This window comes from Thunnus thynnus, chromosome 10, assembly GCF_963924715.1.
Source record: "Thunnus thynnus chromosome 10, fThuThy2.1, whole genome shotgun sequence".
NCBI lineage: Eukaryota > Metazoa > Chordata > Actinopteri > Scombriformes > Scombridae > Thunnus > Thunnus thynnus.
Window position 1 is genome coordinate 3,800,936 of NC_089526.1, and position 27,411 is coordinate 3,828,346.

At 38.9% G+C, this 27,411-nt stretch overlaps 3 protein-coding genes across 3 annotated transcripts; all 3 read right to left on the reverse strand.

Moving 5' to 3' along the window:
• Positions 1-635: 635 nt before the first annotated feature.
• On the reverse strand, positions 636-5,243 carry LOC137190817 (nuclear factor 7, ovary-like). The gene is made up of 2 exons (XM_067600487.1): positions 4,928-5,243; positions 636-2,454 (listed from the first exon to the last, which is right to left on the reverse strand). The coding sequence occupies exons 1-2, from the start codon at positions 5,192-5,194 to the stop codon at positions 1,207-1,209; spliced, it is 1,515 nt and encodes a 504-aa protein (XP_067456588.1). The 5' UTR covers positions 5,195-5,243; the 3' UTR covers positions 636-1,206.
• Positions 5,244-6,352: 1,109 nt separating this feature from the next.
• Positions 6,353-19,046, reverse strand: LOC137190646 (uncharacterized). Its single transcript, XM_067600168.1, has 6 exons — positions 18,730-19,046; positions 15,287-16,461; positions 13,893-14,190; positions 11,669-12,840; positions 9,744-10,038; positions 6,353-8,440 (listed from the first exon to the last, which is right to left on the reverse strand). Exons 1-6 carry the CDS (start codon positions 18,994-18,996, stop codon positions 6,920-6,922), a joined length of 4,728 nt encoding a protein of 1,575 aa, XP_067456269.1. The 5' UTR covers positions 18,997-19,046; the 3' UTR covers positions 6,353-6,919.
• Positions 19,047-21,471: 2,425 nt separating this feature from the next.
• Positions 21,472-26,436, reverse strand: LOC137190818 (nuclear factor 7, ovary-like). Its single transcript, XM_067600488.1, has 2 exons — positions 26,022-26,436; positions 21,472-23,199 (listed from the first exon to the last, which is right to left on the reverse strand). Exons 1-2 carry the CDS (start codon positions 26,286-26,288, stop codon positions 22,045-22,047), a joined length of 1,422 nt encoding a protein of 473 aa, XP_067456589.1. The 5' UTR covers positions 26,289-26,436; the 3' UTR covers positions 21,472-22,044.
• Positions 26,437-27,411: the final 975 nt, after the last annotated feature.

Genomic DNA, 27,411 nt, shown 5'->3' on the forward strand with positions numbered 1-27,411 from the left:
CCTAGGAAAGGATAAAAGTTTTATACAGCTTTTGGAAATATGTACTTGTTCTCCCTTATTGATGTTTTTCCTCTTTTTTTACCCATTGACTTGCACGGGTTTTCATCTGGTTTGTTCTTCAAGTCCTTACTGGTCAGTCAGTTTATGCCTGACAGCCACCAAACACTCACTGAATGGTGATCTGACCCCCACTTGCCTTCTTGTCTGGAGGACTGGGAGGACTTTGTCTTGGCTGTAGGTACAATTGTTGCACTTGATTTTAGTGCAACTTTGTTTAAGTTCTAGGACTGGAGGTACTATTGCTGCACTTTTGTGAGTTATTTCTTCTTGTTGTAAGCACTTATTTAACTTACATATTATCTTCTTTATTAAATTCAAGTTCAACTGAAAAGTAAGTAGCCATTTGATGCCCAAAGAAGGATAAAAGTGGGATTTATATAGCAGCAAATACACAAGCAAATGAAAAAAGATCTTCACCACAACACATATGGAACATTTACAAAGACATGCATCAAATAAATAATGTGTTTTGTGTATTTGTTTGCATTTTCTTACTGTTAGTTTCAATGTGTTAAACATTCTCAGCCATTGTGATTTTGATAGTATCTTACTGAAATGAAGGCAATTATAGACACAACTTTGTTTTGTTTATTTGACTTGTTTTGCAGATTGTCTTATAATAATTTCTTGCTAAAAAAGCACAATACATGATTAGAGGAGATGTAAACAACAGAGCAGCTCCAACCCCAAAAATCAAAACACTACATAGATCACTGAATCGATGCAAACATTTGCAAACGTTTTTCCATATTTTAACAAAACTGCTCAGTGGAGCAACAATAAAATATAATCTAATGCATATCTTTACTTTATTGTGAATTGTGGTTTATGTTACATGGTCATATTAATTGTTAACCCCCCCCCCCCACCCCACCCCACCACTATCACTACTATTGCACCATACGCGATATACAGTAGCTTGCTCAAACCTCAAGTAATAGCAACATAAAACAATATATTGAAACAGAGACGTTTAAGGGAACAAAAAAAGATAAACAAGTAAAATTCTGATGAAAAATAAGTAGATAAGATGGCTATTGTTAAACAACAATCAGTATGATATTTATCTTGGCCGTTTGTTTGTTTGTTTGTTTGTTTATTCCAGGGCTCAATGATTTCCTGTTGGCTCATTATTCATCCTGCACCTCAGTACCAGCACACTGTCAGGCGGTTAGGATCTGCTGCCACGTTAAAATATGCCGACACTGGCGTGGACATGAGACCAGAGCTCATAGTGTGAATATGTGACATGTTGTCTGCATCATAGAAGGAGACCTTCTTGGATGGGCAGTTTAGGTAAATCCCAATCTTTCGAGGTCTGCCTCCAAACGTCAGCTCTGTGATTATATTTGGACTACAGGTGGTATATTTTTGGCCATCATATTTTAGGAAATTATCTTTTATCCCCAGTTCCCAATAGTTCCTTTGTCCAACCTCTACTTCCCAGTAATGCTGCCCTGAGGTGAACTCGTTGACACTGAATACATGATCTGTGTTTACGGAATAAATGTCCTCACGCTGTCCTGAAGATGTGTGGGTGCCAAATCCTGCACTCGCGCCAAAACTGCCTGCTTGTGGGCTAAACCCAAAAGGGCCTCCACTATGGACTGTGGGTTGGCCAAATATTGAGGTGGAGCCAAAAGAAGATCCTGCAAATGAGAAACCTGATTGAGCTTGGTTGGTAGTACATAGCAAACTTCTTCCATCATCAGACACAGTTATAGTCGCACTGTTGCTTTTGAGTGACAGCTTTTCTTCTCGGGGTTGGATCACCTGGAGCATCTCCTTCCACATGAAGAACTGCAGGTGACTTTCATAAGGCCCCAGAGAGAGAGATGTATTCACCACTTTGAGATCATCTGCTCTGGGCCTGAATAAATCTTCTGGAGTCATGCTGTTACCCTCAGTCCAGCTCTTTAAGAACCTCTCAGGGTTGGTAATATTCAGAACCGATGTCACCTTCCCCTCCAGCTCTCTGCTCTCAGACAAAGCTGTTTCTATAGCATTTAAGTTCTTGTTCATTTTCTCAACAGTGTCTTCCTCTTTGTGTTTCAGTTCCTTCTTGATCTCATCTTCTCTCTTTCTCAGTAACTGGTGCATCTCCTCAAACTGGCTGCAGATTTGGGTCATCAACTGATGAGACTTCTTCTTGGTTTTTGTTATTTCTTCCCTTTGTGAGTTGACTTGGCTCTCTATGGCGTGGATATCAGCAGGAAGGTTCTCTATACCCTTTTCCATCTCCTGCCTCAGAGATGCAGCTGCTTCTTTGATTGGTTTGAACTTGTGTCCTTCATGCCTCTCCCCATCGCGGCATATGATACAAGTTAACTGCTGATCTGTAACGCAGAACAGTTTCAGCTTTTCATCGTGTTCAGAGCACAACCACTCATCCACCTGTAAAAATAAACAGATAAATAAATAATTTGTTAGCATATGCAACAGCTATAATAAAAGATGATCATACTTTACAAATAGAAAAACAAAAACTTCTACTACTAGTACATACTGATACAAAGCAGTGACAGTGGCTGAGTACAGCCACACTAGTGGCTCTTTGAGGCTGTGATGCTAAGAGCTACCGTCAGCATGGTAACATGCTCTCAGTGACAACAGTAACATGCTGATGTTAACTTTTACCATGTTCACTATCTTAGTTTAGGGTGTTAGCAAGGCAGCATTTGCTAACACTAGTGGTAACACATCCTAGTGGTCTCTAGCAGCTGCTAGAATGTGGTAACGTCTCATTATCTCCTTTGTCCCTCTTATTGTCTCCTTCTGGTTAATTTGTGGTAGATTACAAACAATAATTTCATTTTTATCAGCCAAGCTATCGGCATGAGTCTATGGATGGCAATGTCAGTCTCTTGGACGCTCGGTCTGTCCACCACTTTGGTCCAGACTGAAGTATCTTAAAACTATTGGATGGACTCCTATGATATTTTGTATGGATGAATTCATCCCACTTTTGGTGATACCACGACTTTTCCTTGATGAGGTTGATATTTATAGTTTTGAGTGAAATATCTTAACAACTATTTAATGGATTGCCATAAATTTGATTCAGATATGTCCCCCTCAGGATAAACTGCAGTAACTTTGTGATCCTGACCTTTAATGTACAGTAGCACCATCATCTGGTCAAAATTTCTATGTCCAATACTTTGGTTTATACCTGCAAACTAATGACATTGTTATTACACTGAGCTAGGAATGCAGCGCTTACTGGTGAAGCCAAAAGCCTTACAACTTCCTCAAAAACTTCCTCCTCAAAGACCACTTTAGTGAGGTTGGGGGAAATCATGCCTATCAGACTACAGCTAGTGTTGTTTATTTTCTTGCTGAGGTTCAAGACCAACATGGGTGTTTGATCATTAGTTCTGTGGTGCAGGAAAATAGAATAAGTTACCATTGCATTGTCAAAACATAAGTAACCACCACAGTTTTAGAAAGTCCATGAAATTGTGGCTTATGGGAAGCTCAGTGTGTGATCTCATCATCCTACTTAATTTGAATGTTACATATTTTTCTTGATTGATTGGTAGTGATTTTATTGTTGACAACATACATTGTATTTATTGTCTGGATTTGATGGTAGTATAATGTCATCTAGACACCTGGAACCACACGCATAAAACTCTGTAGATTCATGACTAAAACTGTGTGTATGTACAAAGGCAGAAATATGCATATGCATTATTTTCGTCAGATTTATGCAATGCATGGTTCTGTTTCAATATCTCGTCATTGTGGAATTGGGCGCACGTGCACGAGCCTCATTTCCACACCCACAATAATCCATAAATGGATGAAGACACGCCCTTAACCAGCCGTTTTCATATCAATTCACTGCCTGTTTCACCAGTCTGTACACCTGTCAGTGAAACAAAGGGGAAAGAAGAAGTGCAGTTTCGCCGATTATGTTGCAACAGCGAGCTTCTCCAACAGCAGAGTAGCTGTCATTACGCACGACCATTACGCACGGCTGTGTGTCTCTTTATAGCGTCCATAATTCATCCCATGGACTGTAAACCATCGTTGGCAGTGATATCTCAGAAATGTAATCAATGATTACGCTCATATCTAAACCGACTTTACAAGATGTGTCACAAATAAAAAGAATATTAAGAGCAAAATGAATGCACCTTTGGCATTTTACAAATCTCTGCGTAAAAGTAAAAAATATCACACAATCAGAGCAGCTGGTTATCAACCTAAACGAGCAAAGTTTTATCAAAATATTCCGTCTCTCACCTTATATTTCATCTCATCACATCACCCATCATCGCGTTGGAAAAAAATGTATACGGATGGTCTAAAGAATGCATGAGGTGCACACTCTCACCGCACATTCTGTGTTTATTAATACCAGCATATATGCAGGAAATGCATGGTGCATGGTGAATGGTTTATGTGCGTACTCATCGTTTATGCATGTGGCCTGGACTTCTGCTTCAATACTATCTATTGTGTTGTAGTTGAAATGTAGTTAAAATTCATACACAGTACCGCCTAATCAACAAAATGTTAAGTCCCATTCTATTAACTTTGAATACTTATCAGATGTTATAAATTTAAAGCACTGGAATTTCCTTTTGACGAATGACAGGCCTTTAATAATGACGCACTTTGGTCGGATGATACTGAGGGTTTTGCATTGTTTACAGTTTAGTGTAACACTGACTGCAGTCACACAAATATATGAGATTAAAACACGACAAATTATATTATATATTATAACAAACGGCAACACAGGTGTGAGGTATACAGAATATAAACAATATCAAAAAGTCCCTATAAACATCTGTCTCTGTCATCGCTTGATAGGCTACAAGATAACTACGTTGCGGCATAAATACCACCAACATACCTCTGCTCTCTCACTTCTGTGCTCTTTCTTCATCTTCTCAGCTTCTTTAGCCTTTTCAGCGAGGCTTTTCAATACATGGTTTGTTTGAAGAGATTCTGTGAGAACCGATGTCTCTGTCAGACACTGTGGGCATTGATGCTTTGTGTTCAGGACTTCTGTAATACATGTTCTGCAGAAAGAGTGGCCGCAGTGAAGAATCACAGGATCAGTGAAGATAGTCAGACAAATAGAGCAACTCAAATCCTCTGAGTAAAAAACAGACGCCATAGCTCGTTGTCCTCCTTTGCTCTGATTACCACTGACTCAGCAATTTTTAAGTTTCACTTTCCTCAGAAAGCCACACCCCATCATTTAAAGCTGTCACCCACTTTAGTTTTTATTCCAAGTTTTAATAACCAGATAATCAGATAATTACCCAAAACAACACATTAGTGCTCCAAAAGATTTAAAGTTCACTTCTGCAGACTGAGGGTAAAAATGAATGTTTCCAATTTCATAACTTGCACTTTCTAGGACCAATAAGATACAGAAGCACACAGAGAAGTGTAATATAACACCCCAGCTTTATATTACAACAAAATATGTTACCACAATTATGCAGATGACACACACATTTACATAACCACATTACCAGGGCACTACGGTCCAATACAAGCACTGAATAAATGCATTGAACAAATCAACGATTGGATGTGTCAGAATTTTCTTCAATGAAACAAAGATAAAACTGAATTAATTGTTTTTAGAGCCAAGGAAGAACGAATAAAAGTTATATTATAATAGCCATTTGATGCCCAAAGAAGAATAGAAGTTTTATACAGCTTTTGGAAATATGCACTTGTTCTCCCTTCTTAATGTTTTTTCCTCTTTTTACCCATTGACTTGCATGGGTTTTCATCTGGTTTGTTCTTCAAATCCTTACTGGTCAGTCAGTTTATGCCCAACAGCCACCAGACACTCACTGAATGATGATCTGATCTCTACTTGCCTTCTTGTCTGGAGGACTGGGAGGACTTTGTCTGGGCTGTAGGAACAATTGTTGCACTTTATTTTAGTGCAACTTTGTTTAAGTTCTAGGACTGGAGGTACTATTGCTGCACTTTTGTGAGTTATTTCTTCTTGTTGTCAGCACTTATTTAACTTACATATTATCTTCTTTAGTAAATTCAAGTTCAACTGACAAGTAAGTAGCCATTTGATGCCCAAAGAAGGAGAAAAGAGGGATTTATATAGCAGCAAATACACAAGCAAATGAAAAAAGATCATCACCACAACACATATGGAACATTTACAAAGACATGCATTAAATAAATAATGTGTTTTGTGTATTTGTTTGCATTTTCTTACTGTTAGTTTCAATGTGTTAAACACTCTCAGCCATCATGATTTTGATAGTATCTTACTGAAATGAAGACAATTATAGAAACAACTTTGTTTTGTTTATTTGACTTGTTTTGCAGATTGTCTTATAATAATTTCTTGCTAAAAAAGCACAATACATGATTAGAGGAGATGTAAACAACAGAGCAGCTCCAACCCCAAAAATCAAAACACTACATAGATCACTGAATCGATGCAAACATTTGCAAACATTTTTCCATATTTTAACAAAACTGCCCAGCTGAGGAACAATAAAATATAATCTAAAGCATGTCCTTCCTTTATTGAAAATTGTGGTTTATTATGTTACATGGTCATATTAATTATTAACCCCCCCACCCCACCACTATCACTACTATTACACCATACACGATATACAGTAGCTTGCTCAAACCTCAAGTAATAGCAACATAAAACAATATATTGAAACAGAGATGAGTTTAAGAGAACAAAAAAAGATAAACAAGTAAAATTCTGATGAAAATAAGTAGATAAGATGGCTATTGTTAAACAACAATCAGTACGATATTTATCTTGGCCATTTGTTTGTTTGTTTGTTTGTTTATTCCAGGGCTCAATGATTTCCTGTTGGCTCATTATTCATCCTGCACCTCAGTAGCAGCACACTGTCAGGCGGTTAGGATCTGCTGCCACTTTAAAATATGCCGACACCGGCATGGACATGAGATCAGAGCTCATAGTGTGAATATGCGACATGTTGTCTGCATCACAGAAGGAGACCTTCTTGGATGGGCAGTTTAGGTAAATCCCAATCTTTCGAGGTCTGCCTCCAAACGTTAGCTCTGTGATTATATTTGGACTGCAGGTGGTATATTTTTGGCCATCATATTTTAGGAAATAATCTTTTACCCCCAGTTCCCAATACTTCCTTTGTCCAACCTCGACTTCCCAGTAATGCTGCCCTGAGGTGAACTCATTGACACTGAATACATGATCTGTGCTTAAGGGAGACTTTTTGAGATGCTGTCCAGGAGATGTGTGGGTGCCAGATCCTCCAAATACTCCAGTGGAATGACCAAGAGTGGAGGCTGTGGGTTGGCCCGATGTTGAGGCGGGGCGGCGAAAAAGAATGGAGGGTGTGGGTTGGCCCGATGTTGAGGTGGAGTGAGAAACAACGAAGGCTGTGGGTTGGCTCGATGTTGAGGCGGGGCGGCGAAAAAGAATGGAGGGTGTTGGTTGGCCCGATGTTGAGGTAGAGTGAGAAACAACGAAGGCTGTGGGTTGGCTCGATGTTGAGGCGGGGCGGCGAAAAAGAGTGGAGGGTATGGGTTGGCCTGATGTTGAGGTAGAGTGAACAACAGCGAAGGCTGTGGGTTGGCTCAATGGTGAGGCGGGGCGAAAAGAAGAGGTTTTGGATACTGGAAATGACAAGTGTGATTGAGCTTGGTTGGCTTGTTGGTTGGTACATAACAAACTTTTCCCATCATCAGACACAGTTATAGTCGCACTGTTGCTTTTGAGTGACAGCTTTTCTTCTCGGGGTTGGATCACCTGGAGCATCTCCTTCCACATGAAGAACTGCAGGTGACTTTCATAAGGCCCCAGAGCGAGAGATGTATTCACCACTTGGAGATCATCTGCTCTGGGCCTGAATAAATCTTCTTGAGTCGTGCTGTTACCCTCAGTCCAGCTCTTTAAGAACCTCTCAGGGTCGGTAATATTCAGAACTGATGTCACCTTTCCTTCCAGCTCTCCGCTCTCAGACAAAGCTGTTTCTATAGCATTTAATCTCTTGCTCATTTTCTCAACAGCGTCTTCCTCTTTGTGTTTCAGTTCCTTCTTGATCTCATCTTCTCTCCTCCTCAGAAACTGGTGCATCTCCTCAAACTGGCTGCAGATTTGGGTCATCAACTGATAAGACGACATCTTGGTTTTTGTTATTTCTTCCCTCTGTGAGTTGGCTTTGCTCTCTATGGCATGGATATCAGCAGAAATCTTCTCTATATCCTTTTCCATCTCCTGCCTCAGAGATGCTGCTGCTTCTTTGATTGGTTTGAACTTGTGTCCTTCATGACTCTCCCCATCGCGGCATATGATACAAGTTAACTGCTGATCTGTGACGCAGAACAGTTTCAGCTTTTCATCATGTTCAGAGCACAACCACTCATCCACCTGTAAAAATAAATAGATAAATAAATAATCTGTTAGTAAATGCAACAGCTATAATAAATGATTATAATTTTTTACGAATAAAAAAACAAAAACTATTACTACTAGTACATGCTGATACAAAGCAGTGACAGTAACTGAGTACAGCCACACTAGTGGCTCTTTGAGGCTGTGATCAGGGTGCGAACTACAGGGGAGCCAGGAGGAGCTTGGCTCCTTTTAATAAGAGAAGAACTCCCCTAAAAAACATGATTTGTGAAATTTGAGAGGTCTCTACAATATTGACAATATGCTGTTTCTGCCATGCATTTCTATTTTTCTGTACCTTCATCATCATGGCTCATGCGTAAAACATCATAAACTTCTCTCACTTTAACTCAAACATCAGAAAAAAACAAACTTTCTTAGTCCAACTCAGTCTATGCACCGAATCACCATTATTCATTTCTGTTTTGTACATACAGATATGTCCAAAACTCACATATTTTGGATTTACCAAAAATTTAAACCAATCGACACTGAAGTCAGGCCTCTGTGGTTGCTTCTGTTTTAATAGAAAGGGCTATTCCCAATTAACTGTATTATTCACTGTTAGCACTGTATGTGATGGGTGTTGATGAGGACTGGATCCCTTGTAGGCAGCCTGGTGTGTTTTTGATTTAATGCTCATACATTTGTGTTTATAGGCTGTTTTGCTATTTGACCTCTCCGTGTCTTGTTTGTGCTGATAAACTATAGACTATAATATATCACTCTGCAGACTATACTGTTATCTGCTTTAGTTGACCGTATTGTATCATACCGTGATGTTTGGTTTTGATACCCATGTGGAGGTTTGATGTGGTCATTAATTGATTATATAATAATCAGTTAATTCTGATTCTGATGTTAATCTAGTCCAGAAATGACAGATCTGAGTATAGTGGTCTACGATTCATTCTCATTTCATTTCTCTCCCCTTTTTAAAAAAAAAGTTTTTCAGTTCATTAATTAGCTTAAAAATGACTGAACAACGTCATCTAAATTTCAATCGGAAGCTGTGATTTGCATGCCAACTTCAGCCTCGACGCACCTTGCACTCTTTACAGTTTGGTGTAAAATTGACTGCAGACACAGAAATATAATATATGGGATTAAAACATGATGTATTATATTATATATTACAACAAAAGGCAACAAAGGTGTGAGGTATAAAGAATATACACGACATCAGATGCGCAAAGAGTCCAAAATTAATCATCTGTCTCTGTCATCGCTTGATAGGCTACAACATAACAACATTGCAGTATAAATACCACCAACATACCTCTGCTCTCTCACTTCTGTGCTCTTTCTCCTTCTCAGCTTCTTTGGCCTTTTCAGCGAGGCTTTTCAATATATGGCTTGTTTGAAGAGGTTCTGTGAGATCCGGTATCTCTGTCCGACACTGTGGGCATTGATGCTGTGAGTTCAGAACCTCTGTAATACATGTTCTGCAGAAAGAGTGGCCGCAGTGAAGAGTCACAGGATCAGTGAAGATAGTCAGACAAATACAGCAACTCAAATCCTCTGAGCAAGAAACAGACGCCATAGCTCGTTGTCCTCCTTTGCTCTGATTACCACTGACTCAGCAATTTTTAAGTTTCACTTTCTTCAAAAAGCCACACCCCATCATTTAAAGCTGTCACCCACTTTTGTTTTTATTCCAAATTTTAATGACCAGATAATCAGATAATTACCCAAAACAACACATTAGTGCTCCAACAGATTTAAAGTTCACTTCTGCAGACTGAGAAGTGTAATGTAACATCCCAGCGTTATATTACAACAAAATGGGAGGACTGTCTGGGCTGTAGGTACAAGTTATTTCTTGTTGTTGTCAGCACTTATTTAACTTACATATTATCTTCTTTAGTAAATTCGAGTTCAACTGAAAAGCAAGAAGCCATTTGATGCCCAAAGAAAGATAAAAGTGCCCTGACAGTGTAGCACCAAGGCAATTCAAAACTTACATAACATACATAAAACGTAAAACTGTGTGAACATAAAATGTAAAAGAAACATATATGTAGAGAACTGAAAAGATACAAATATGATTTATATAACAGCAAATACACAAGCAAATGAAGAAAAATCTTCATCACAACACATAGCGTTTATAAAAACATGCATGAAATAAATAATGTGTTTTGTGTATTTGTTTGAATTTTCTTACTGTTAGTTTTAATGTGTTAAACACTCTCAGCCATCATGATTTTGACGATACATTACTGAAATGAAGACAATTATAGAAACAACTTTGTTTTGTTTATTATTTGATTTGTTTTGCTTACAATACTTTCTTGCTAAAAAAGCACAAAACATGATTAGATGAAATGTAAACAACAGAGCAGATCCACCACCAAAAATCAAAACACTACATAGATCAATGAATCAGTACAACATGAGTTTGCAAACATTTTTCCATATTTTCACAAAACTGCCCAGCTGAGGAACAATAAAATATAATCTAATGCATGTCTTTCTTCTATTGTAAATTGTGGTTTATTATGTTACATGGTCATATTAATTGTTAACCCCTCAACCCACCACTATCACTACTATTGCACCTCATACGATATACAGTAGCTTGCTCAAACCTCAACTAATAGAAACATAAAACAATATATTGAAACAAAGATGAGTTTAAGAGAACAAAAAAGATAAACAAGGAAAATTCTGATGAAAAGTAAATAGATAAGATGGCTATTGTTACACAACAATCATCCCTTGACTTCTCAGTATATTGAATCAATGCAACATGAGTTTGCAAACATTTTTCCATATTTTAACAACACTGCCAAGCTGAGGAACAATAAAATATAAACTAATGCATGTCTTTCCTTTATGTAAATTGTGGTTTATTATGTTACATGATTAAATTAATTTCACACCCACTCACCCCACCACTATCACTGTTGCACTTTATATAGTATACAATAGCTTTCTCAAACCTTACGCAAGGAAGTAATAGCAACATAAAACAATATATTGAAACAAAGAAGTTTAAGAGAACAAAAAAAAAAAAATAAACAAGCAAAATTATGATGAAAAGTAATTAGATAAGATGGCTGATGTTAAACAACGATCATCCCATGACCTCTCAGTATGATATTTATCTTGGCTGGCTGTTTGTTTGTTTGTTTGTTTGTTTGTTTATTCCAGGGCTCAATGATTTCCTGTTGGCTCATTATTCATCCTGCATCTCAGTACCAGCACACTGTCAGGCAGTTAGGATCTGCTGCCACTTTAAAATATGCCGACACCGGCATGTACATGAGACCAGGGCTCAAAGTGTGAATATGTGACATGTTGTCTGCATCATAGAAGGAGACCTTCTCGGATGAGCAGTTTAGGTAAATCCCAATCTTTCGAGGTCTGCCTCCAAACGTTAACACTGTGATTATATTTTGACTATAGGTGGTATAATTATAGCGATCATATTTTAGGAAATTATCTTGTGTCCCCAGTTCCCAATAGTTCCTTTGTCCAACCTCTACTTCCCAGTAATGCTGCCCTGAGGTGAACATGTTGGTACTGAATGCATAATCTGTGCTTAAGGGAGATGAGTGATAAATGTCCTCACGCTGTCTTTGAGATGTGTAGGTGCCTGTGTGTTGGCTGTATCCATAACCGCCGCTATGATATTGATATTGGTTGGCTTGTCTTTTGGTAGTACATAGCAAACTTCTTCCATCATCAGACACAGTTATATTTGCACTTTTGCTTTCAAGTGACAGCATTTCTTCTCGGGGTTGGATCACCTGAAGCATCTCCTTCCACATGAAGAACTGCAGGTGACTTTCATAAGGCCCCAGAGAGAGAGATGTATTCACCACTTTGAGATTACCTGCTCTGGGCCTGAATAAATCTTCTGGAGTCCTGCTGTTACTCTCAGTCCAGCTCTTTAAGAACCTCTCAGGGTCGGTAATATTCAGAACCGATGTCACCTTCCCCTCCAGCTCTCTGCTCTCAGACAAAGCTGTTTCTATATCATTTAAGTTCTTGTTCATTTTCTCAACAGCGTCTTCCTCTTTCTGTTTTAGGTCTGCCTTGATCTCATCTTCTCTCTTCCTCAGAAACTGGTGCATCTCCTCAAACTGGCTGCAGATTTGGGTCATCAGCTGATGAGACAACATCTTGGTTTTTGTTATTTCTTCCCTTTGTGAGTTGGCTTGGCTCTCTATGGCATTGATATCAGCAGAAAGCTTCGTCATACCCTTTTCCATCTCCTGCCTCAGAGATGCAGCTGCTTCTTTGATTGGTTTGAACTTGTGTCCTTCATGCCTCTCCCCATCGCGGCATATGATACAAGTTAACTGCTGATCTGTGACGCAGAACAGTTTCAGCTTTTCATCGTGTTCAGAGCACAACCACTCATCCACCTGTAAAATAAACAGATAAATAAATAACTTGTTAGTTAAAAAACTACCACTACTACATGCTGATGCTACAGTCAGCATGCTAATATGCTCTTAATGACAATGGTAACATGCTCATGTTTAGGGTAATAGTGAGGCAGCATTTGCTAACACTAGTGGTAACACATCCTAGTGGTCCAGCAGCTGCTAGAATGTGGTAATGTCTCATTATCTCCTTTGTCCCTCTTATTGTCTCCTTCTGGTTAATTTGTGGTAGATTACAAACAATAATTTTCATTTTTATCAGCCAAGCTATCGGCATGAGTCTATGTTACGTTAATGAATGGGCATTTGATTGGCATTTTACAAATCTCTGTGTAAACGTAAAAAAAAAATCACACAATCAGAGCAGCTGGTTATCAACCTAAACGAGCAAAGTTTTATCAAAATATTCCGTCTCTCACCTTATATTTCACCTCATCACATCACCCATCATCGCTTTGGAAAAAATGTATACGGATGGTCTAAAGAATGCATGAGATGTGCACTTTCTCACCGCACATTCCGTGTTTATAAATACCAGTTTATTTGCAGGAAATGGCGTCTTCATGGTTTATGTGCGTACGCATCGTTTATGCATGTGGCCTGGACTTATGCTTCAATACTATCTATTGTGAAGTGTAGTTAAAATTCATACACAGTACCGCCTAATCAACAAAATGTTTAGTCTCATTCTATGTACTTTGAATACTTATCAGATGTTACAAATTTAAAGCACTGGAATTTGCTTTTGGCAAATGACAGGCCTTTAATAATGACGCACTTTGGCCGGATGCTACTGAGAGTCAGACGCACCTTGCATTGTTTACAGTTTAGTGTAACACTGACTGCAGACACAGAAATATAATATATGAGATTAAAACAGGATATATTATGTTCTATATTACAACAAAGGGCAACAAAGGTGTGAGGTATACAGAATATACACATCTCCCAATAAACACCTGTCTCTGTCATCGCTTGATAGTTTGTAACACATAATACAGTACGTTGCAGTATAAATACCACCAACATACCTCTGCTCTCTCACTTCTGTGCTCTTTCTCCATCTTCTCAGCTTCTTTAGTCTTTTCAGCGAGGCTTTTCAATATATGGTTTGTTTGAATGGATTCTGCGAGAATCGACGTCTCTGTCCGACACTGTGGGCATTGATGCTGTGAGTTCAGAACTTCTGTAATACATGTTCTGCAGAAAGAGTGGCCGCAGAGAAGAGTAACAGGATCAGTGAAGATAGTCAGACAAACAGAGCAACTCAAATCCTCTGAGCAAGAAACAGACGCCATAGCTCGTTCTCCTCCTTTGCTCTGATTGCCACTGACTCAGCAATTCTTAAGTTTCACTTTCCTCAGAAAGCCACACCCCATCACTTAAAGCTGTCATTCACTTTAGTTTTCATTCCTAGTTTTAATGACCAGATAATCAGATAATTACCCAAAACAACACATTAGTGCTCCAACAGAAATGCATGTTTCTATTGCTTAACTTACACTTTCTAGGACCAATAAGATTCAGAATCACATAGAGAAGTGTAATATAACACCCTAGTAGCCACATGTTGAGGTTGCTGGTTGAATCAGACATAATCCCGGGAATATCTCTGCAACACATCAGAATACTGAGTAATAAAGTTATGGCATAGATGAGTAATGTAGTTCACTATGTTTAAGCTATTAATTGGCATTGTAACCGAGTGTCCTGGGTTCACCTAACTTAATAAACTTAATAAGAAACCAATAAACGGGACGATAGACATTTTAGTATGGTCCAGCAGCAACTGCTTCCTTTTTATTTGTACCATGCATGTATAGTAAGAGCTGGATACAGGCCAAAAAATGGCGCCCATTCAGCCCTATAAGAATTGCTTGCCTGGTGCATACGCCAAAAAAAGTTTATAGCTCCTGGCTTTCCTTCCGTGTTGTGCGGCCCACTGAATATGTGCAATAGTGTTTCACCTGCTGGCAACAATACTTTCTTGCTAAAAAGGCACAAAACATGATTAGATGAAATGTAAACAACAGAGCAGATCCACCACCAAAAATCAAAACACTATATAGATCACTGAATCAATACAACATGAGTTTGCAAACATTTTTCCATATTTTAACAAAACTGCCCAGCTGAAGAACAATAAAATATAATCTAATGCATGTCTGTCATCTATTGTAAATTGTGTTTTATTATGTTACATGGTCATATTAATTGTTAACCCCCCCACCACTATCACTACTATTGCACCTCATACGATATACAGTAGCTTGCTCAAACCTCATGCAGGGAAGTAATAGCAACATAAAACAATATATTGAAACAAAGATGAGTTTAAGAGAACAAAAAAGATCGTGGCTGTTTGTTTGTTTGTTTATTCCAGGGCTCAATGATTTCCTGTTGGCTCATTATTCATCCTGCATCTCAGTACCAGCACACTCTCAGGCGGTTAGGATCTGCTGCCACTTTAAAATATGCCAACACTGGCATGGGCATGAGATCAGAGCTCATAGTGTGAATATGTGACATGTTGTCTGCATCATAGAAGGAGACCTTCTTGGATGGGCAGTTTAGGTAAATCCCAATCTTTCGAGGTCTGCCTCCAAATGTTAGCTCTGTGGTTTTATTTCGACCACAGGTGGTATATTTTTGGCCATCATATTTTAGGAAATTATCTTTTATCCCCAGTTCCCAATAGTTCCTTTGTCCAACCTCTACTTCCCAGTAATGCTGCCCTGAGGTGAACTCGTTGACACTGAATGCATGGTCTGTGCTTATGGGAGACTTTTTGAGATGCTGTCTTTGAGATGTGTAGTTGCCAAAACCGCCCGTGTGTTGGCTGTATCCATAACTGCCTTCATGATATTCATATGGGTTGGTTTGTTGGTTGGTACATAACAAACTTCTCCCATCATCAGACACAGTTATATTTGCAATGTTGCTTTTGAGTGACAGCTTTTCTTCTCGGGGTTGGATCACTTGGAGCATCTCCTTCCACATGAAGAACTGCAGGTGACTTTCATAAGGCCCCAGAGAGAGAGATGTATTCACCACTTTGAGATTACCTGCTCTGGGCCTGGATAAATCTTTTGGAGTTGTGCTGTTACCCTCAGTCCAGCTCTTTAAGAACCTCTGAGGGTCAGTAATATTAAGAACTGATGTCACCTTTCCTTCCAGCTCTCTGCTCTCAGACAAAGCTGTTTCTATAGCATTTAAGTTCTTGCTCATTTTCTCAACAGCGTCTTCCTCTTTGTGTTTCAGGTCTTTCTTGATCTCATCTTCTCTCTTCCTCAGTAACTGGTGCATCTCCTCAAACTGGCTGCAGATTTGGGTCATCAGCTGATGAGACTCCTCCTTGGTTTTTGTTATTTCTTCCCTCTGTGAGTTGGCTTGGCTCTCTATGGCATGGATATCAGCAGAAAGCTTCTCTATACCCTTTTCCATCTCCTGCCTCAGAGATGCTGCTGCTTCTTTGATTGGTTTGAACTTGTGTCTTTCATGCCTCTCCCCATCGCGGCATATGATACAAGTTAACTGCTGATCTGTGACGCAGAACAGTTTCAGCTTTTCATCGTGTTCAGAGCACAACCACTCATCCACCTGTAAAAATAAATAGATAAATAAATAATCTGTTAGTAACTGCAACAGCTATAATAAAAGATGATCATACTTTACAAATAGAAAAAACAAAAACTACTACTACTAGTACATGATGATGCTGATACAAAGCAGTGACAGTGGCTGAGTACAGCCTCTTAGTTTAGGGTGTTAGTCAGGCGGCATTTGCTAACACTAGTAGTAACACACTCTAGTGGTCTGGCAGCTGCTGGAATGTGGCAACGTCTCATCATCTCATTTGTCCCTCTTATCATCTCCTTCTGGTTAATTTGTGGTAGATTAAAAACAATAATTTCATTTTTATTACCCACACTATAGGATAATACTTTGATTTATACCTGTAAACTAATAACCTTCCCACCAGCCTCAAAGTTATTACACTGAGCTCGGAATACAGTGTTTACTGATGAAGCCAAGAGCCTTACAACTACAACTTCATCCTCAAAGACCACTTTGAGGTTGGGGGAAATCATGCCTATCAGACATTGTGTTGTTGATTTTCTTGCTGAGGTTCAAGACCAACATGGGTGTTTGATCATTTTTTCTGTGGTGCAGGAAAATAGAATAAGTTACCATTGCATTGTCAAAACATAAGTAACCACCACAGTTTTAGAAAGTCCATGAAATTGTGGCTTATGGGAAACTCAGTGTGTGAGCTCATCATCCTACTTAATTTAAATGTTACATATTTTTCTTGTTTGATTGGGAGTGATTTTGTTGTTGACGATATACATTGTATTTATTGTCTGGATTTGATGGTAGTATAATGTCATCTAGGCACCTGGGACCACATGCATAAAAGTGTCATGTAAATTCATGACTAAAACTGTACAAAGACAAAAAGACGGCTTTATAAACCCATGTGTACGCATGGTTCTGTTTTATACATCTTGGTCATTGAGGAACTGGGGCACGTGCACAAGCCTCATTTCCACTCCCACAATTATCCATAAATAGATGAAGACACGCCCTTAACCCGCCGTTTTCATATCAGTTCACTGCCTGTTTCACCAGTCTGTACACCTGTCAGTGAAACAAAGGGGAAAGAGGAAGTGCAGTTTCACCGATTGTGTTGCAACAGCCAGCTTCTCCAACAGTAGAATCGTTGTCATTATGCACGGCTGTGCGGCTCTTTATGGCGTCCATAATTCATCCCATGGACTGTAAACCATCATTGGCAGTGATATCTCAGAAATGTTATCAATTATTAGCGCCCATATCTAAACCGACTTTACAAGATGTATCACAAATAAAAAGAATATTAAGAGCAAAATAAAATGTTAACTCTATGTTACCTTAATGAATGCGCCTTTGATTGGCATTTTACAAATCTCTATGTACACGTAAACAAAAAAAAAAATCACACAATCAGTGTAGCTGGTTATCAACCTTAACAAGCAAAGTTTTGCTAAAAGATTCACCTCACCTCATTACATCACCCATCATCGCTTTGGGAAAAAATGCATACACATGGTCTAGAGAATGCATGAGATGTACACTTTCTCACCGCACATTCTGTTTATAAATACCAGGTTATGTGCAGGAAATGGCGTGTGGATGGTTTATGTACGTACGCATCGTTTATGCATGTGGCCTGGACTTCTGCTTCAATACTATCTATTGTGTTGTAGTTGGCGTGTGTGATATGAGGTCATCTGTCTTACTGTGTCAAATGAACAAAACTAATAAGCACCAAAACAACACCCTGATCATAGTTTTTCATTTTGATGTATGTATTTTCCAATTGTTTAAAATATTTCTTAAGTCAATTTGGAGTGAGATGCTTCTCTATAAGAGCTTGCCTATGCAAAAAAAACCTAAAACCTTTTCGTTATGTTGGGAAAAAAATCGCACACAGTACTGCTTAGTCAACAAAATGTTAGGTCCCATTCTATTTACACATTTACTTTGAATACTTATCGGATGTTATAAATTTAAAGCACTGGAATTTGCTTTTGGCAAATGACAGGCCTATAATAATGACGCACTTTGGCCGGATGATAATGAAGGTTGACGCACCTTGCACCGTTCACAGTTTAGAGTTACACTGACTACAGACACAGAAATATAATATATGACATGAAAACAGGAAATATTATATAATATATTACATCAAAGGGCATCAAAGGTGTGAGGTATACAGAATATACACAACATCAAAAAGTCCCAATAAACATCTGCCTCCGTCATCGCTTGATAGGCTATAACACACAACTACAGTACGTTTCAGTATAAATATCACCAACATACCTCTGCTCTCTCACTTCTGTGCTCTTTCTCCATCTTCTCAGCTTCTTTAGTCTTTTCAGCGAGGCTTTTCAATATATGGTTTGTTTGAAGAGATTCTGCGAGAATCGACGTCTCTGTCCGACACTGTGGGCATTGATGCTGTGAGTTCAGAACTTCTGTAATACATGTTCTGCAGAAAGAGTGGCCGCAGTGAAGAGTAACAGGATCAGTGAAGATAGTCAGACAAATACAGCAACTCAAATCCTCTGAGCAAGAAACAGACGCCATAGCTCGTTCTCCTCCTTTGCTCTGATTGCCACTGACTCAGCAATTCTTAAGTTTCACTTTCCTCAGAAAGCCACACCTCATCATTTAAAGCTGTCATTCACTTTAGTTTTCATTCCTAGTTTTAATGACCAGATAATCAGATAATTACCCAAAACAACACATTAGTGCTCCAACAGAAATGCATGTTTCTATTGCTTAACTTACACTTTCTAGGACCAATAAGATTCAGAAGCACACAGACAAGTGTAATATAACACCCTAGTAGCCACATGTTGAAGTTGCTGGTTGAATCAGACATAATCCCGGGAATATCTCTGCAACACATCAGAATACTGAGTGATAAAGTTATGGCATAGATGAGTAATGTAGTTCACTATGTTTAAGCTATTAATTGGCATTGTAACCGAGTGTCCAGGGTTCACCTAACTGTATAAACTTAATAAGAAACCAATAAACGGGACGATAGACATTTTAGCATGGTCCAGCAGCAACTGCTTCCTTTTTATTTGTACCATGCATGTATAGTAAGAGCTGGATACAGGCCAAAAAATGGCGCCCATTCAGCCCTATAAGAATTGCTTGCCTGGTGCATACGCCAAAAAAAGTTTATAGCTCCTGGCTTTCCTTCCGTGTTGTGCGGCCCACTGAATATGTGCAATAGTGTTTCCCCTGCTGGCAACTCAGAGGGAAACAGTACCTCGCATACAGAAGCACATAATAAAACCAAGCAGCAACCTCCGGGTCTGAAAAATGGAGTAAAGTCCATCTGCAAGTGCCAAAAACTGCAGTTCCTCGAATGGCCACTTGATAGTGGCTCTAAAAGCAAGTCAATCCCCATATACCCCCATGTTAAAATGCCAGACTTTACAGCAGAAATAAACATGTTTACAGCCTGTTACAAAAAGCGGTTTTGGTCTCTGTAGCTAATTTCCCCATTCATGACAACTGAACGGAGGTGAATTTTTGTATCCATTCAAATTTTATTAAGGCTTAAAGTTATGCATAATTAAGGGTGTGGCTGCTTTGAGTAACAAGTGGGTGCCGTCACAGGCAAGTCACTACCACGTCCACAACATTGGTCAGGTAACATAACCATGGCGTAACCCCAGATTCACAGAGTATAGACTTAGGCGTAGCCATCGCTATTTTTGTGTGTTTTCAGTTCATGAAAGTTAATTGCTACATTTTGGTCGCCTAAAAAAGTCTTGTTCAGCATTTGGTTTTACTAAAAGGCCCGCTAAGGAGTCAGATGTTCAGTTTTTTTCCAGTAAGTATATTTTGTTTTAATGGTTTTAGGCCTGTTTTTCGCAAGCGAAAATTTGCGTTAGCATTAGCATTATCACAGTTAATCATAGACTGTAAATGCACCATGCTAACCAAGCTAGCATAAATAACCAAGCATAAATACCACCAACATACCTCTGCTCTCTCACTTCTGTGCTCTTTCTCCATCTTCTCAGCTTCTTTAGCCTTTTCAGCGAGGCTTTTCAATATATGGTTTGTTTGAAGAGATTCTGTGAGGACAAATGTCTCTGTCTGACACCGTGGGCACTGTGGCCTTGTGTTCAGAACATCTATAATACATGTTCTACAGAAAGAGTGGCCGCAGTGAAGAGTCACAGGATCAGTGAAGATAGTCAGACAAATACAGCAACTCAACTCCTCTAAGTAAAAAACAGACGCCATAGCTCATGTTTTTCTGCCACATGTTCTTCTGCTCATGTTTTCTTCTGATTGCCACTGACTCAGCAATTTTTAAGTGTCACTTTCTTCAAAAAGCCACACCCCATCTTTTAGAACTGTCACTCACTTTAGTTTTTATTCCAAGTTTTAATAACCAGATAATCAGATAATTACCCAAAACAACACATTAGTGCTCTAACAGATTTAAAGTTCACTTCTGCAGACTGAGGGTAAAAATGAATGTTTCCAATTTCATAACTTGCACTTTCTAGGACCAATAAGATTCAGAAGCACACAGAGAAGTGTAATATAACACCCCAGCTTTATATTACAACAAAATGGGAGGACTGTCTGAGCTGTAGGTACAAGTTATTTCTTGTTGTTGTCAGCACTTATTTAACTTACATATTATCTTCTTTAGTAAATTCGAGTTCAACTGAAAAACAAGTAGCCATTTGATGCCCAAAGAAGGATAAAAGTGCCCTGACAGTGTAGCACCAAGGCAATTCAAAACTTACATAACATACATAAAACGTAAAAATGTATGAATATAAAATGTAAAAGAAACATATATGTAGAGAACTGAAAAGACACAAATATGATTTATATAACAGCAAATACACAAACAAATGAAGAAAAATCATCACAACACATATGGAGCGTTTATAAAAACATGCATCAAATAAATAATGTGTTTTGTGCATTTGTTTGAATTTTCTTACTGTTAGTTTCAATGTGTTAAACACTCTCAGCCATCATGATTTTGACGATAAATTGCTGAAATGAAGACAATTATAGAAACAACTTTGTTTTGTTTATTATTTGATTTGTTTTGCTTATAATATTTTCTTGCTAAAAAAGCACAAAACATGATTAGATGAAATGTAAACAACAGAGCAGATCCACCACCAAAAATCAAAACACTACATAGATCAATGAATCAGTACAACATGAGTTTGCAAACATTTTTCCATATTTTAACAAAACTGCCCAGCTGAGGAACAATAAAATATAATCTAATGCATGTCTGTCATCTATTGTAAATTGTGGTTTATTATGTTACATGGTCATATTAATTGTTAACCCCCCCACCCCACCACTATCACTACTATTGCACCTCATACGATATACAGTAGCTTGCTCAAACCTCATGCAGGGAAGTAATAGCAACATAAAACAATATATTGAAACAAAGATGAGTTTAAGAGAACAAAAAAGATAAACTAGCAAAATTCTGATGAAAAGTAAATAGATAAGATGGCTATTGTTAAACAACAATCAGTATGATATTTATCGTGGCTGTTTGTTTGTTTGTTTATTCCAGGGCTCAATGATTTCCTGTTGGCTCATTATTCATCCTGCACCTCAGAACCAACACACTGTCAGGCGGTTAGGATCTGCTGCCACTTTAAAATATGCCGACACCGGCATGGGCATGAGACCAGAGCTCATAGTGTGAATATGTGACATGTTGTCTGCATCATAGAAGGAGACCTTCTTGGATGAGCAGTTTAGGTAAATCCCAATCTTTCGAGGTCTGCCTCCAAATGTTAGCTCTGTGATTTTATTTCGACTGCAGGTGGTATATTTTTTGCCATCATATTTTAGGAAATTATCTTTTACCCCCAGTTCCCAATACTTCCTTTGTCCAACCTCGACTTCCCAGTAATGCTGCCCTGAGATGAACTCGTTGACACTGAATGCATGGTCTGTGCTTAAGGTAGACTTTTTGAAACGCTGTCTTTGAGATGTGTAGAGTTGGCTGTATTCATAATCTTCATAATAGTTATATTGGTTCGTTTGTTGGTTGGTACATAACAAACTTCTCCCATCATCAGACACAGTTATAGTCGCACTGTTGCTTTTGAGTGACAGCTTTTCTTCTCGGGGTTGGATTACCTGAAGCATCTCCTTCCACATGAAGAACTGCAGGTGACTTTCATAAGGCCCCAGTGAGAGAGATGTATTCACCACTTCGAGATCATCTGCTCTGGGCCTGAATAAATCTTCTGGAGTCCTGCTGTAACTCTCAGTCCAGCTCTTTAAGAACCTCTCAGGGTCGGTAATATTCAGAACCGATGTCACCTTTCCCTCCAGCTCTCTGCTCTCAGACAAAGCTGTTTCTATAGCATTTAATCTCTTGCTCATTTTCTCAACAGCGTCTTCCTCTTTGTGTTTCAGTTCTTTCTTGATCTCATCTTCTCTCTTCCTCAGAAACTGGTGCATCTCCTCAAACTGGCTGCAGATTTGGGTCATCAGCTGATGAGACTCCTCCTTGGTTTTTGTTATTTCTTCCCTCTGTGAGTTGGCTTGGCTCTCTATGGCGTGGATATCAGCAGGAAGGTTCTCTATACCCTTTTCCATCTCCTGCCTCAGAGATGCTGCTGCTTCTTTGATTGGTTTGAACTTGTGTCCTTCATGCCTCTCCCCATCGCGGCATATGATACAAGTTAACTGCTGATCTGTGACGCAGAACAGTTTCAGCTTTTCATCGTGTTCAGAGCACAACCACTCATCCACCTGTAAAAATAAATAGATAAATAAATAATCTATTAGTACATGCAACAGCTATAATAAAAGATGATCATCCTTTACAAATAAAAAAAAACAAAAACTACTACTACTAGTACATGATGATGCTGATACAAAGCAGTGACAGTGGCTGAGTACAGCCTCTTTGAGGCTGTGATGCTAAGTGCTACCGTCAGCATGCTAACATGCTCTTAATGACAATGGTAACATGCTGATGTTTAGCTTTTACCAATGTTCACTATCTTAGTTTAGGGTGTTAGTCAGGCGGCATTTGCTAACACTAGTGGTAACACACTCTAGTGGTCTGGCAGCTGCTGGAATGTGGCAACGTCTCATCATCTCATTTGTCCCTCTTATTGTCTACTTCTGGTTAATTTGTGGTAGATTACAAACAATGATTTAATTTTTATTACCCACACTATAGGATAATACTTTGATTTATACCTGTAAACTAATTACCTTCCCACCAGCCTCAAAGTTATTACACTGAGCTAGGAATACAGTGTTTACTGATGAAGCCAAGAGCCTTACAACTACAACTTCATCCTCAAAGACCACTTTAGTGAGGTTGGGGGAAAACATGCCTATCAGACTACAGCTAATGTTGTTTATTTTCTTGCTGAGGTTCAAGACCAACATAGGTGTTTGATCATTTTTTTCTGTGGTGCAGGAAAATAGAATAAGTTACCATTGCATTGTCCAAACATAAGTAACCACCACAGTTTTAGAAAGTCCATGAAATTGTGGCATATGGGAAACTCAGTGTGTGAGCTCATCATCCTACTTAATTTAAATGTTACATATTTTTCTTGTTTGATTGGTAGTGATTTTGTTGTTGACGATATACATTGTATTTGTAATCTGGATTTGATGATTGTATAATGTCATCTAGACACCTGGGACCACATGCATAAAACTGTGTGTATGCACAAAGACATAAATATGCATATGCATTCTTTTCGTCAGATTTATAAAGCTGTGCATGCATGGTTCTGTTTTATACATTTAGTCATTGTGGAATTGGGTGCACGTGCACAAGCCTCATTTCCACTCCCACAATTATCCATAAATGGATGAAGACACACCCAGCCGTTTTCATATCAATTCACTGCCTTTTTCACCAGTCTGTACACCTGTCAGTGAAACAAAGGAGAAAGAAGAAGTGCAGTTTCACAGATTGTGTTGCAACAGCCAGCTTCTCCAACAGTAGAATCGTTGTCATTGCGGCTCTTTATGGCGTCCATAATTCATCCCATGGACTGTAAACCATCGTTGGCAGTGATATCTCAGAAATGTAATCAATCATTAGTATATAGCTCTCTTATCTAAACCGACTTTACAAGATGTATCACAAATAAAAAGAATATTAAGAGCAAAATAAAATGTTGACTCTATGTTTTTACCATAGACTGTATGAAAATATGGACGTAGTTACCGTGACGTGGTTTCTGAAGAGCGGTTTTGAGGCTCAAAGTGAGCCGCTCTGGCCATCGCCATTTGGAAGTACGTGACTCTACCTTACCTCCAGCCAATCAAAAATTGGCAAAGAGGCGGGCCGAATGGCTGAAACAAGCCACCTAGCGGCTGGCGGACCTGTCACTCAAAGCAGCCATGTCCTTCATTATGCAGAACTTTACGACTTAATAAAATTTAAACGGGTGAGTTATAAACAAATACACCCCTCATACAGTTGTCATGAAAGGGGAAATTAGCTATAGAGACCAAAAACATTTTTGTATCAGGCTGTAAACACGTTTATTTCTGCTCTAAAATTGGGCATTTTAACATGGGGGTCTATGGGGATTAACTCGCTTTTGGAGCCAGCCTCAAGTGGCCATTTTTCAGCCCCGGAGGTTGCCGCTTGGGTTCTTACCTTAATAGATGGGCCTTTGATTGGCATTTTACAGATCTCTGCGTAAACGTAAAAAAATATCACATTATCAGTGTAGGTGGTTACCATCGTCTCTCATCTTATATTTCACCTCATCACATCACCCATCATCGCTTTGGAAAAAAATGCATACACATGGTCTAGAGAATGCATGAGATGCACACTTTCTCACCGCACATTCTGTTTCTAAATACCAGGTTATGTGCAGGAAATGGCGTGTGGATGGTTTATGTACGTACGCATCGTTTATGCATGTGGCCTGGACTTCTGCATCATTACTATCTATTGTGTTGTGGTTGACGTGTGTGATATGAGGTCATCTGTCTTACTGTGTCAAATGAACAAAACTAAGAAGCACCAAAAACAACACCCTGATCATAGTTTTTCATTTTGATGTATGTATTTATCCAATTGTTTTAAATGTTTCTTAAAGTGAATTTGGAGTGAGATAGCTTCTCTATAAAACCTTGCTTATGCAAAAAAACAACCTATAACCTTTTCATGTAAAAAAAAAAAAAAAAAAAAAAAAAAATCACACACAGTACCGCCAAATCAACAAAATATTAAGTCCCATTCTATTTACACATTTACTTTGAATACTTATCGGATGCTATAAATCTAAGGCACTGGAATTTGCTTTTGACGAATGACTAATGATGCACTCTGGCCGGCTGATAATGAGCGTTGACGCACCTTGCACCATTTACAGTTTAGAGTAACACTGACTGCAGACACACAAATATAATATATGAGATTAAAACACAACATATCATATATTACAACAAAGGGCAACAAAGGTGTGAGGTATACAGAATATAAACGACATCAAAAAGTCCTAATTAACATCTGCCTCTGTCATCGCTTGATAGGCTATAACACATAACTACAGGATGTTTCAGTATAAATATCACCAACATACCTCTGCTCTCTCACTTCTGTGCTCTTTCTCCATCTTCTCAGCTTCTTTAGCCTTTTCAGCGAGGCTTTTCAATATATGGTTTGTTTGAATGGATTCTGCGAGAATCGACGTCTCTGTCCGACACTGTGGGCATTGATGCTGTGCGTTCAGAATTTCTGTAATACATGTTCTGCAGAAAGAGTGGCCGCAGAGAAGAGTCACAGGATCAGTGAAGATAGTCAGACAAATAGAGCAACTCAAATCCTCTGAGCAAGAAACAGACGCCATAGCTCATTCTCCTCCTTTGCTCTGATTGCCACTGACTCGGCAATTTTTAAGTTTCACTTTCCCCAAAAAGCCACACCCTATCACTTAAAGCTGTCACCCACTTTAGTTTTCATTCCTAGTTTTGATGACCAGATAATCAGATAATTACTAATTCTGCAAAGTGAGGGTAAAAATGCATGTTTCTATTACTTAACTTTCACTTTCTAAGACCAATAAGATTCAGAAGCACACAGAGAAGTGTAATATAACACCCTATTGACCACATGTTGAAGCTGCTGGTTGGATCAGACATAATCCCGGGAATATCTCTGCAGCACATCAGAATATGAGTAATGTAGTTCATTATGTTTAAGTTATTAATTGGTATTGTAACGAGTGTCCTGGGTTCAACTAACTGTGTAAACTTTACAAGAAAATAATAAACGGGATGTTTTCACATGGTCCAGCAGCAACTGCTTCCCTTTTTTTGCACCATGCATGTATAATAAGAGCTGGATACCGGACAAAAAATGGCGCCCATTCAGTCCTATCAGAATTGCTTGCCTGGCGCACACGCCACGTTGTGCGGCCCACTGAATGTGTGCAATGGTGTTTCCCCTGCTGGTAACTCAGAGGGACACATTACCTCGCATACAGAAGCATGTAATAAAACCAAGCAGCAACCGCTGGGGCTGAAAAATGGAGTAAGGTCCAGCTGCAGCCTTGGAAAAATAAGGCCAACATGGAAGTGCCAAAAACTGCAGTTCCTCGAATGGCCACTGGAGGGTGGCTCCAAAAGCGAGTCAATCCCCATAGACCCCCATGTTAAAATGACATACTTTACAGCAGAAATAAACATGTTTACAGCCTGGTGCAAAAAATGGTTTTGGTCTCTATAGCTAATTTTCCCGTTCATGACAACTGTACGGAGGTGAATTTTTATATCCATTCAAATTTTATTAAGGCTTAAAGTTATGCATAATTAAGAGTGTGGCTGCTTTGAGTAACAGGTGGGTGCCGTCACAGGCAAGTCACTACCACGTCCACAACATCGGTTAGGTGACATAACCATGGCATAACCCCAGATTCACAGAGTATAGACTTAGGCTTAGCCATCGCTATTCTGTGTGTTTTCAGCTCATGA